At 36.7% G+C, this 13,773-nt stretch overlaps 1 protein-coding gene across 1 annotated transcript in view; it reads right to left on the bottom strand.

The window, feature by feature from the left end:
- The window catches only part of MBD2 (methyl-CpG binding domain protein 2), a gene marked incomplete at its 5' end in the record, with an annotated part of 73,138 nt that overhangs the window by 32,275 nt on the left and 27,090 nt on the right, over positions 1-13,773 (bottom strand). The window contains one exon of the mRNA XM_046672041.1: positions 1,614-1,751. Within this exon, the coding sequence (XP_046527997.1) occupies positions 1,614-1,751 (138 nt within the window). The remainder of the gene's footprint in view (positions 1-1,613; positions 1,752-13,773) is intronic.

Below are 13,773 nucleotides of genomic sequence, written 5' to 3'. Positions count from 1 at the left end.
CAATAAGATAACTCACGTTTCCAATATGGAATTAATATTAGGAGTTATTCCACTTTCTTTATCTTTTGGGCTTTTTGAAGCACACAAACTGTCTTACCCAATCACATACTTTCAAAATTTTCAATTAATAAAAATCTTTACACGGAAACGATTTTAAAATCACCAAAAAGCCAAAGGACAAGATGTTCAAGACTTTAGACAGTATCTAAGAAAGAATACAATCAGGGAATGGCTTTATCAAGGTGGGCAAAGTTCAGAATGGCAGAATTCCTTCCCTGTTGTAATGAATATACTGAAACTACTGACGGTTGGGTGACTATCACTGGGTACAGTACTAAAACAGAAGGAAAAAGCCTGGTACAGAAAGCTGAATGGCCCAAAGAAAACCTAAGTGGTGACAAGAGCCTAAAGGCACATGCAGGTACGCATCTTTATATTGGATGTGATACACTTACATGGCCCCTGTTGAATCTCTTGGGGACCAACAGTAAAGCAAGTCTAGAACTTCAAATCTTGAGACATCTATAGCAAGATGCTGATCCAATGTGGCTCCAAATATCTTCTGTTTTCCTGGCTCACCTGAAGAGGAAAAAACACTACAGAGGATGTGGGAACTGAATTTCTTTATGTAGTTTCTTCTAGAGCAACTGTCTGAAAGTTTTGGCCCAATCCTTTAGGAAGTCTGCAGATGAGACACTAGAGGGACTAGTGGAAAACACAATTCAAATGAAAAGGTGGAGTGAGACATCTAGAAGGGGAATTCGAGAGCAAAAGGTAATCGTCGTAGGTAAATCAGTGTTTCTAAACCATAAGTGGGAGGAGGCAGAGAAAGGAGAGAAAAAAAAATGCACAGATGTTTCTCCCTCCACTCCCTCACCCCAATTGCTACCAAAAATTCACGAAGCACCTGAACTTTTTGACCACAATTAGGGAGCGAATAAGCAAGATTACTTGGAAAGTCTAAGCATTTTGTCGAGTCTCCCTCCCCTGGCTAGGTGGCATTATTAACAGAAGGGAGGCCTTTCAGACAATACTTTTTTCTAAGAAAGATTCTGGTGGAATACAGCATGAAGCAATAAAGGAAGAGAAAAATAAATTCAACTTATACAAAAATGGAAGTCACAGGACAATATACCATATTGACAAGTTTATTTAATTCTGTTTTTCAAAGGGGGAGGGATAGTTTTCATGTAATAAGAAATCAGAACAAAAAGTAGTTTCCGAATAGTAGAAAATATTTTTAAACTGAGCAACACAGACTGCATGCTTCATCCTCTTAGGAAATACTATCCCTGGAAAGATCATCTTTAAAAAACTAAGATTAGCAGAACAAAGTCTGATGTTCACTACCACACAAAAGCATAAAAATGCAGTCCATAATATTAAATTAATTTAGATTCATTTTTAATTAACTTCTTAATTTTCTTCTTAAAACATTTTACCTAAAGATTTTATTATTAGAGCTATTCTCCAGCATTCATGTATAGCCTAGGACAAAAAACAATTTTCTTTCCAAATATATTCCATTTTAACCAGAGTTTATTTGGACTATGTCTAGTAAAAATACCAGAATTTTCGGAAAAATAAGATTGGAGAACCAATTAGATCCTTACCTGACGTGGCTGTTCATTCATTCGCTGTGGGTCTGATTTCACTTTATTACTAGGATGATTTGTGACTTTGGTTACTGGTTGTTTGAAAATTGATGCTGTTTGTCTAATTGGCAACGTCGTATTCAAGTCTGGTTTACCCTGTGGACATAAGTGTGTTTTCATTAATAAATAGTATCTATAAACATAATTAGATGAATTCTTTTTTTTATTAATTTAACATCCATTACTTTAAATCGGATTATTCCAAACTTCACAGTCTGTCTCAGCATTTTAAATACTCTAAAGTACATTTTAAGCACTTCATTATGTAAGGGATACATGAAATTTTCTCATAAAAAGCTTTTTGTATACTTTTAAATGTAAGAAAATTCTCCATATAAAATTCATAATTAATTTTATTAGAGAAGGTACTAAGGACTTTTAAACAAACAGATATGTTGGGTTATACAAAAGGAAGGAGAGCTTTCAGGACAACAATCAGGACAGGAATCATTTCTATATTCTGAGAATGGAGGAAAATAATGGCATACTTGGCCATTAAAATATAACTACCTGATCAGCTCAGAGGAGGCCAGGCTTCCATAAAACTATATAATTTAACCTCCCCCTTTTGTATAAAAAAAGATAATTAGAAAGGGAAGTTCTAATTCCAGCAAACAGAACTCAATTTAGAAAAATGCAATAAGAAAATATCCTTTATTTGTTCTATCACATTCAATGCTTTTATCCTTTATTTGTTCTATCACATTCAATGCTTCTAAAGAAGAGACAAAATCGAAGCTTCAGAAAGTCAAGGAACATCCTCTTACTTTTTTTTTTTGTTTTAAAGATTTTCTTTTTCCCTTTTCTCCCCAAAGCCCCTCAGTACATAGTTGTGTACTTTCAGTTGTGGGTCCTTCTAGTTGTGGCATGTGGGACGCTGCGCCAGCATGGCCTGATGAGCGGTGCCATGTCTGCGCCCAGGATTCGAGCTGGCGAAACCCGGGGCTGCTGAAGCAGAGCGCGAAAACTTAACCATTCGGCCATGGGGCCGGCCCCCATACTCCTACTTTTACTCAACCAGTGAATAAAGTGTAAGATACATTCTAGTAAAGTCAAAAATGTGGCACAGAATCGCTATTAACTTCATTTGCAATACTCTAATAACAATGGACTGGGGGAGAAAGAAATAAAAAGAACAAAATGTGATTTAATCATTGTGTATTCCAATTCCAGCAAAAAAAAAATGTAAAATGTCATATATATATGAAAACAATATACACCTAATAGTTTTGATATAGAAAGACATTCGAAAAATCTACAGGATAGTCAATGAACGTTTATCTTTACAATTATCTCCAGATAAAAAGTGTAATATCAACTTCGAGACTTCAAAACAGTGGTTCTCAGACTGGGGTATGCATCAGAATCATCCAAAGGGGTTATTAAAACACTGATTACTGGCCTCACTCCCAGAGGTTGATTCAGTGGGTCTAAAGTGGGGGCCTGGGAATTTGCATTTCCATTAAGGTCTCAGGTGATGCTAATGCTGCTGATCCAGAGACCATACTTGGGGAACCAGTGCTCTAAAAGAAAGATTGCAAATTTGGTGGCAGGTGGACCAAGTCTAACTCATAGATGTGTTTTGTCCAGCGTCTTTAATAAATTAAGCCAACATCTGCAAATCTGGAGACTTCACATAAAATCTAGAATTCTAGCTTCTTAAAAACGGAAAGATCTAGAAATACTGGACTTGATTTGGTCACAACAGGCCATGATGGATTAATAACAGCTGCCCACTAGAGGTGTCAAGGGTTCTCCTCTTGCAAAATTCCTCAACAACTCACATTTGCGTTATCTGTCTGAGCTCTGTAGGCAGTGAATTTGTGACCTCTGCTTAAAAAATATTAGCGATGCCTAGAAAGGTAAGCATCACAATAAATTAATCTGACAATTATTACAATTACAGAATCATTTAGACCCACTGTTAAATGTGCCTCCACCACCCCGAACCCCAGCATACACCCCTTGTCTCTGTGTGTACTGAACGTGCTTGTCATTCCTTTATCGCACTCAATTTTCTCCCAATGTATGTGCTTACCTTTAAGAGAGATATTCATCTTAAATAACTCTAAAAGTGTTATTTCTCAGGTATTTAGCTTTCTTATCTTTATGGATTTTCAAAAAAAAATATGATTTGGTAGTGCGCAAAGTTGTCCGACAGGCTGCAAAATAACCACTTAGGATGCCATCTCTAAAAAGTGTGAGGCCCAGGGATGTGTACTCCTAGTAATTCTGATGCACAGGTTTGGACCCCTCTGATTTATGACATCTAGAGCATTCTGAGGCCCTAAACGAAGCCACCCAAACTATAAAATAGTCAATATTCAACCCTAAAGAAGCTGAATACATACTTAGAGAACTTTTCCTAATTAGTTATAATTAGCATGTATCACTAAATATCTTGTTTAGTTTTTAATGTTTTTGTTCTGTAATAAAGAACAATATGTTTTGCTGGTATTAGAACAAAAATGGCAGCAGTAGATGCGGAAGTATATTACAACTGTTTGTTATGAGCAAACAGTCGAGCTTGTAAGATTCTCATTGTTACAAATGATGCCTGGTGGCAGCACAAACTATTCTCAACTGTCAGTCCTGAATCCACAAAGACTGCAAGGACGCATGAACACACAAAACTATTGGTGCCACGACAGTAAGACTGATATTTTTTTCAGTAACTTATGTTTTTGGTGCAATAAATTGGAAGAAAAGCTGGCTAAGATAGCTGAAATACACAAGTAACTTTCATTGTCTGACAATGAGACAGTTCATTCCCCAGTGGCGAGGAATAAGATTATTCAACAGTGTGCTGTGTTACTCTTCTCTTGATTTTACTTTGGTTTTTATTATTTTTTCTCCTTTTAACTGGACTGAAAGCCCTGAAGACAGAAAGAATTTTTTTTTCTACTAATTAATTTTGTATTCCCAAACAGTATCATGTAGAGTAATCTGAAAAGCTGGACTAACTGGTTTTCCCAGAAACTGTCACAAAAACAGTAAATTTTATTACCACTGTCCCCTGAGGACTGCCAAAGACTCACTATTAACTCATGCCCATTTTTCTGTCTGAGTTTTTCTAAACAACCACCAATCTGCCATAAACTTAGGAGTTTTAAAGCAAACACTTTTTTATGGGACAAGATTAAGGCTATTCATAAATTTGAAATATCCCCTTTCAATATAAGAAAAAGTGAAGCAGAAGTTCATTATGTTACAAAAGCAAACGAGCAAACACACACATTCTAATATTAGAATGAAAACTTTTCAACCTTTGATAAATCTTCTCAGTATACAGGCTAGCTCTCAAATCAAAATTGAATGTACTTTATAATAATATGTATATTAGGCTGGAAGTATTCAAATAAATAATTTTTGAGGGTCTATTCTATCTCCCTAGGTGCTGGGAGGAACATAAAAATAAACCTTTTTTAAAATTTTTAAACTTTTACTTCGTCTCTTTCCAATAAATATCTGGGATGGCTCTTTGTACACTCAGAAAGGAAAAATATGCAATAAAAATTAATTTTTAAAAATAGAATCAAGGACAAGGAGAACACAAATTTCCTTTTGAAAAGGTTAATAGTGATGACATTAGAGCTGAGCATAAAATGTGGATCTGAACTTTCTAGGGGCCTGGGTGAAAAGAGAAACATTAAATTATATAGATATGGTCAGAGAGGAGGAAGAAAACCACTTAATGAGGAAAACTAACGCTCTCCTGGTATCAAATATTAAAAAAAATTAATAAAGGCACTTAACACAACAAATATGAAGCAGTGTCCAAATGCTTTTCTTTTTTCAGTGACTTTCCATAAAAGCCAAGAACATAAGATTTAAAGGATGACTCAGTGAAGGTGAAGTCTGAAAGGGACTAAACCAGTGAGGTCTAATTATTGCATAGCTTTTCAGTGATCTTGAGACTAGAAAAGAGGATAACTAAAGAGGTAGGTCAAGAACACATAACATAAAACAGTGGTTTTCAAATATTTTTTGCACTTACCTCTAAAAGAATTTTGAATATATTACGCTCTACCTACATTTTAAAGTTGACATCAAGAATATTTCATATTTTATTTAATGTAAATAGTTGCAAAGGATGCACTTACTAAAGTATTTTAAATACTGACACTTTAATAATAAATGGTTACGTGTAATAATAAACGGTTACGCCTCTGTAAAATGTATCTAACAGAATCTAATATACCCACCATCAATCACTTATACATGAACAAACTCTTCAATAGCTATAAATTTTATTTCATTCCTTTTTCTCTTTAAACTAATAATTCCATTCCCACAGAGTTATTTCCTATTTTAAAGTTGAAAATCTTTAATTGATCATTTATATATTACGAAATTATTTTTTAAAACTTTCTGTGACCATAAAGGTCTTAGTGATAAAAACAAAACAAAACAAATTTCTTCTCTTTTATTACAACTACTAGTATACAACAGACCAAAAATGGTAAATTATCTTTTCTTTTTTTTTTTTTTTTTAGGAAGATTAGCCCTGAGCTAATATCTGCCACCAATCCTCCTCTTTTTTGTTGCTGAGGAAGACTGGCCCTCAGCTAACATCCATGCCCATCCTCCTCTACTTTATATGTGGGACGCCTGCCACAGCATGGCTTGACAAGCGGCTGTGTAGGTCTGTAGGTCCACACCTGGGATCCAAATCAGTGAACCCCAGGCCGCCAAAGCAGAATGTGCAAACTTAACCGTTGTGCCACTGGGCTGGCCCCTACAAATTATAATAATTATTAAACACGAGATAAAAATTAGATAGACATATATTAATGAAAAGAATTTCTTTAAAAAAATAACTGCATGACCTTGAATGAGTTTTACTAGTTGCTAGAATAGGAGAAGATTTGGTATCAATCCTATTCCTCATTTTTTACACATATAACACCAAAAAACCTTGTTCACATAAATGATTAAATAAAATGTTTTATTCTGTCACTCAGTTCTTTGAACTTCTTTTGAGTTATATGTCAAAATATCACATAGTGAACCACCAAAAGATTTTAATAATCCACATCTATATTAGGTCTTCTGTAAATTTTGTTGCAAGCAAAGAATTGTACTAACAGAAAGAACTGTTCTCAAGTCATGAATATTCTTAGTAGCAACACCAACATGTCAAATTGTCCCTTTATTGGAGATTAAACATTTTGTACCATGTTAATTTTGGGGACAAGTGAAGTGTGCTCTTCTTCTGTAAAATGGGAAAGTTGACTATGAAAGGGGAATTGGGGAAAAAAGAACCCGCACCTCTATCACAGGTACATTCTCAGATCAACTGAAGGAAAGAGTATAAGGAAGTTAAGGACATTGAAATGACTCCTTTAAAACCGTCCATGCTGTGTATACCATGTAAAGCTTTCACACAGCATAGTTAGAAGAGCAAGGACTTAAACGAATTCTAAATACCACTTTTCTCAGCCTGGCTTTGAAATAATGCTGTATGACGGAGTTCAGAATTGTACATATTCTATGACAAGAGCCTAGAGGACTTATCTTACCTTTAAAATTCATGCAAAGTTTGCACTTCATTTTAAAAATTAGCCACTTTTTTAAATGTAAAAATGTTGCTCTACCTAACCAAAATGTTCAAATAAAACTGACACTTCCAAGTATCATTTTAATTCTGTGACTTTGCATATGCCACACACCCAAGAAATATTCATGCCTGTCTAAGGTCAGCTTCCTCATCTGTAAATGAAGATAATACAGTAACTACCCGTAAGATGCTTATAAAGATCAAATGAAATAATGCATGTATGATGTTGACGCTGCTAATGCAGCTTTCATTCACTCAACCACTGAACAAATACTGAGTGCCCACTATCTGCAAGGCACTGACTACATGTCGGGTATACAGTCCTGAATGAACCACCAGAATTCCTGCCTCAGGGCTTACATTCTGGGGGCAGGAAGAAGACAGCAGTTAACAAATAGGTCTATAGTTTATAGTCAAGTTGGCACATAAAGTCTGAATAAATAGCAGCTGATATCTAGTATTAGCATTAACATGTTATTGAACATGCTACTGAAATTTAGAAACTTAACCAGTAAGTTTTCCTAGAAGGAAAGCGATCCCCTGGTTCATAGAAAGGAGAGCCCGAGCAGTATCTTGAGGTCAAACCAAGACTATCCTCAAAAAGTAGTTTCAGTTTTGCTCCAAAATATATACAGTAGTCAATAGCTAATGCCTTTTCACAAAATCAAAAGTCAACAATGCACAGTTTCCAGTCCTTCAGGGTTCTTTTATTGAGATATAATTCACACATCATAAAATTCACCATTTTGAAGTGTACAATTCAGTGGCTTTTAGTATATTCACACGGTTGTGCAACCTTCCTAGGTTTTTGCAAAAAGTAAAGAAAAATATATCTGGGATCTATGATTTTGTACTGAAAATCCACATAGTTTAATATCCTAAGAGAGGAACGAGATGTTTCATTTTTTTAAAGAGATCAATGGGATCCTCTTTAAAAAATAATAGAATGGGTGGACTCCACTTTGAGCTCATTAAAAAAGGACTTATACTGGTAGTTAATTGAAGAGGTGGAGTATTGAAATTCCTCACTGAAAAGTTTTGAAGAGTTCTGCTTGAAAAATAACTTCTTAGAGTTTTAGTTAACATGAGGTTCATTAAAGGAATTGTAGCAAAAGACCCTAACGAGTTTCAACCAGATACTTAGAGCAGCTCTACTCAAACTAAGACCTCCAGTGGACGGAATTCAGTCTCTCCTTTACATCCAGGTTGGCACGAGTTACATCCACGTCCTTGGGGGAACTGTGGAAATAGTCACACAAATAGTTTTCTATAGGGCCTAATTTTCTTGCTGACCTAGAGTCTGCAAAGTTAGGTAATTCTGCAGGACCTAGAAAACTTAGTGAAACAACAGAAAACTGGGCATCCGAAAGAAATCTTGCCAAAGCCATACCATAGGCAACTATGTTCCCAATCTACCTTCATCATCAGCAGGAAAGCTAAGTCAGGCCCTCTCAAAAGGGTCTATGTATCACACTTGGATACATTTGAAGCACTAATTTGTAACATGATAAACCTAATACCACACTGGACAGATACTCTCATCAGCAAGCCTATTTACTAACATGGCTAAAGTTCTGCTATCCACTGTTTGATTTTTAGCAATCTTTGTCCAATCAATATGTAAATACTTACCTCAGATTAGCTAAAAATATGGAATAGCGCTGTTAGCTGACAATAGCTTGTTAGTTATCTTCCTTTATTGGCTAAAGATAAATAAATACTTATTAAGGATATTTATTAAGGATAATAAAGGACATTTCTGCATATGAGAAAATTATAAGTTCTTTAGACAAGAAAACACTTACTAGTTCCAGTGTCCTTTGCTTCATCTCACCCTACTTCCTTTATTCATTCATTAAACAAGCACTGTCCAAGTCGCCATCATCCCTGCCTGGAAATTTATAACAGCCTCTGTAACTGGCCCCTGACTTCCACTTCTGCACCACTTCAATGCATTCTCCGCACAACAGCCAAAGTCATCATATTGCTCCCGACATAAAGTCCACAAATACATTCCATCTCACTCCTTATGCTGGCTTGGAAGCCCTGTGATGAGGTCTGTCTACTTTCTTGACCTCACCTAGCACCCCTCTCCCACCCACTAAACTCCAGCCACTGTGGTCTACTTTCTGCCCTCAAATGCCGAATGTAGGCTGCCTTAGGGACTTTGCACTGACTATTCCCTTTGCATAGAATGCTTTTCTCCCTGGTTTTTGTATAGTTGACTCCTTGTCATTCGGACCTCAGCCTAAAAATCACTCCCTCAAAGAAAACTTTCCTGATCATTCAGCCTAAAATAGCCACCCAATGTCAATCATTCTTATTTAACCCACTGTGTAGCATTTAATATTTAAATTACATATTAGTTTGTCACCCCACTAGACTGTAAGCTCCATGAACACAGAAACTTCCACTACTATATTCCCAGAATCTGAAATAATGGCTGAGTACATAGAATGTGCTAAAAAAAAAAAAATTCTGTGGAATAAATGATGCAGGAAATGTCCACTACATGTAAAGTCTTATGTTACGTAGCTCTTACCCTTGAATACTCTCACTTTCTGCCTTAAACTTAAAGGTGCTACACAAGTGGAAAATATCATAATTCAATGTAGTCTACAAAACCCATCTCAAAATTATTAAGCACAGTATCTTTTGTATTATCTGCCTCAAGATCATCAACATAAGAGAAATAATCCCCAGATTTTTCCATCTATAACTATCTAACATGAAGTCATGCTTATAGACACATGGCCAGCATTTACCTCTGAGTCACACAGCCAGCCCTACACAAGCATCCCATGGGAAAATCATCCTCAGTCTACAGATGGTGTTTTTGGCAAAGTCACTGTCAATCATAGTGCTGTTATATCATGAAATTATGGGAAATAAAGAGAACAAAGAATCTAGAACTCAGCAGACTGCCAACATGAGATTAAGACATCAAAACAAAACTATGTACATTGGCAGGAAACATGCCAGGTTGCTCTTACAGAGCTACAGTTCAGGAAAAATTTTCTTCAATTATGAATCTGAAAACTTAGATCATGTCACTGTAACTAACTAGCCATACTAACTTTTCATCTGTATAGTTAGAAAGAAAAAACCCTAAAATTTAGCATAGTGGTTCTAGACAGAGGAGACTGATATGGAGATTAATACCTTGGGGCAAAGTGCAAGGTCAAGTAATAGGATATCAACAAGTAAGTTATAGAGATGGTCATCTCTTGGTTGAGTTGCACAGAAACTTTAATTGGTAAGAATAATATTAACTTGGAGATAAACAGAGCTAATCAACATTGTATACTAATAAATTTTAAAGAGAATTAATCTTGCCCCAAATGGTAAACTATTCTCCCTTAGGGAGGTAAGCAAAGGACTTTAAGGAGCCCATACTCTGCTGAGTGGTCCTGTAACAGATCACTCATGTAGGAAGGAGGCTGAGAATCAAGGTTAGGAATAAAGCCAGTTCCTTTAGGGCTCTGAGTTCCAGATAGGTCCTAGTTACCTAAGAAAGCTCGTATAAATTCATTTATAACATTAATCCAGCAGAGTTATATATCTCCTTTCTAAAAAGTCAGGACCATAATATTCCAACTGTTTGTGTGCTCTGCTCTAGCAATTATCAAAATTAATCCCATCACACCTCACATCCATCTACCTTGGTAATAACCAAATAGCCAGGTCTCTCAGATCATACATTATCACCCACCACTCTTTCCCATAAAATTCTGTACACCCACCCCATAGCTCGGTGGCTCTCAAACTTTTTTGACCTCAACTAAGAGTAGAAATATATTTTACATCATGACTCAGGACACATAAGTGTATCACAAAAGTCACCTAAAATACTCACCCTTACTGAATGTGATGCACAGTATTTTCTATCATATTGCATTTCATATTTTAAAAATTCTAGTCATGAACAATTAACACTGATTTAATAATCTGAAGTTTAAAAACCACTCCCCTAACCTTACCCATCCCACCCCCCATCCTTACACTGTAGACTTTCGAATGACTGATCAGCAGGCTCTCCTACGTCCTCCATATTCTCTCTAAACATCCTCTCCAGTTCCTGGATTTACTGAAACTTGGCTGTCCCTCAAAGAAACTATCTCCTCTAAAGTTCTCTCAAATGAAGCCTTTTCCCCTCTTTCTCTCTCTCTTACAATTGCATATCTAAGGGCCAGGAAGTGGTATAGGTTTCCTCCTTTTTCCCCATTTTTCTTACATCATTTCTCCATTTTTTGCTCGTTCAAAAACACCGGCTTCTTTGAAGCTCACAGAATCTGGCTATAATAGCCTCTGCCTCTCCTCTCTGCTTTCTTCCTCATTCACTAAAGACTTTAGTTTCTGCTTCACATCTTCCTCTGCATCCCAACTCTTGTCCTCATTCTCAGAGGCCTCAATACCCATGTGGATAACTCACCCAACACCAAGTCCACTGACCTATTCCTCTACTCAACCTCACCCACCAAAGATTATAGTCACAGGCTTGTCAACACTAGTAACTACACCATTTCCCATATCTCAAGCAACCAACTCTCCAATTTCTACTTCCTATCCTTGTAGCTCACTTAGGTTTGTCCTCTGCATTCTTTGTCCCATAAATATCTCCATTGTCCTATTTTCTCACTATTCTTTATAACCCTTTCCATTCCTTCCTACCCAGTAAAGATTCCACGGTCCATCATCATCATTACACTGAAAATTTGCTTAACTTTCTTGACCTCAGTGGTTTTTCCAATTGTGCTACAGACTCCATTCTTCTAAAGCTTTCCAAAGTCTTTAAAATGGGAGATTAACCAAATCAGCATCCTTGTCTTCTCTACCATCTAGTGATTCTCCTCCTTACCCAAGAAAATTTATTGAAAGAATTGTACATGCTGACCAATTTTCTCTCTCATTCACTTTCAACCCAATCCAACCTGGCTTCTGTCCCCACTGAAACAATTATTATCAAGGTTATTAATAACCTTCACGTTGCCAAACAATGAAAATTTCTGTCTTCCTCCATTCAATCTTCCAGCAGCAATCAATGTAACTGACCACTATTCTTTTTGAAACATTCTCCTCTTTTAAGTGTCTCCTACCTTACTAGGCATTCTTTCAAAATTCACTTTGCTGATTCCTTCTACTCTAACCAAATTCTAACTACTGGATTTTCTCAGAGCTTGGTTCTGGATTCTTTCCTATATTTGGGTAATTTCCTCCAGTTCCATTACTTGGAATACTACCTATGTGCTAACGACTTCCCGGCTCAGACCTCTCAATTACTTAACCAATTGCATATGCAACATCTCCATTTGGGTGTTTAATAAGCATCTCAACTTTGCATATTCAAAGTTGAATTGATTTTATCCACTCCTATAAATTCTTTCCTGAGGCAATCTCAGTAAATGGCAACCCAATCCACCTAGTCATTCAGTCTAAAAACTAAGGGCTCACACTTAAGTCTTCCGTCATTTTCCACACCGAATTCATTAGCAAATCCTGTCAAGTCTATATTCAGAACAGAACTAGAACCTATCCACTTCTCATTACCACATGTCTAAGCTATCATCATTCCTCATTGGACTATTATAACAGCTACTTGCTCCTCACTTCCACTTTTGTCAATTTCATTTCAAATTAATAGAAACCTGTATTGAACAGTGGCCCACACTTAAAAGATGCCAGTAGTCCCTTGTAAGGACTTCAACACCTAGAAATGCTAGACTTATCACCCGTGATCTACGCCCTCTCCCTCTCCCCCGTCAATTATATCCAACAGAGACCAGAAGACACTTCATCCAGGAAGGGCTTAATACGTTGACAAAAAGAGTACTAGCATATTAGGGAAAGAGTTTAGTTACTTTCTTGATAGGCAAGGAATATCAGTGGCAGGAATGAGGTCTGTTTTCAGTTTGAATGGAAAGATTCTAGTAAGGTAGAAGCCAAGGGGCAGTTCTTACAATATGCTCTACCAGGTGCTGGTAACCAGAAAGATCCTACCACAGGGCTCTTCAGTGGTGGTTAATTAACCAGGGGGTTCCTAGGACAGAAATAAGTCAGCCCACTAAGGCACTACTTCAGCCCAATAACTGAAAAATTCCTAATCAGTTAAACAAAGGCCTAATTTGAGCTACAGCAAGTGAGCTGGCCCCTCATGCCTTCTGTCAAGGCCTTGCTCCCTCTCCTGCTTCTAAAATAGTAGTTATGAACTTTTTCAGTTACAGCTTCCTTGGAGAATTTGATGAAGACAAACTCTCTCCTTAGAAAAATGCACAACAGAAAATACTGTGCACAGTTCAAAAGTTCCTGGAGGGCCTCCTGAAGCAAGGGCTCTCAGGTTAGCCACCTCCCTGATTCTCTAGTGGTTCCCTCCAAGCTGGCCTCTTTCAACATTTAAAGGAAAAATAACAAGAATGTTCCTTTATCATGCATTCTCTTCTGAATATTGTCCTCTCTCCTCCACATCTCATTCAAGTTTCATAAGGGTAGTCTGACCATTTTTATGGGGAGAGGGTAAAAATGCACGTATGTGTACATGTTTGTCAATGCAAAGAAGCTCTG

The sequence above is a fragment of the Equus quagga genome, chromosome 9, assembly GCF_021613505.1.
Source record: "Equus quagga isolate Etosha38 chromosome 9, UCLA_HA_Equagga_1.0, whole genome shotgun sequence".
NCBI lineage: Eukaryota > Metazoa > Chordata > Mammalia > Perissodactyla > Equidae > Equus > Equus quagga.
The sequence above is the reverse complement of the archived record's forward strand: the minus strand, read 5'-3'. Positions and strand labels throughout refer to the sequence as shown.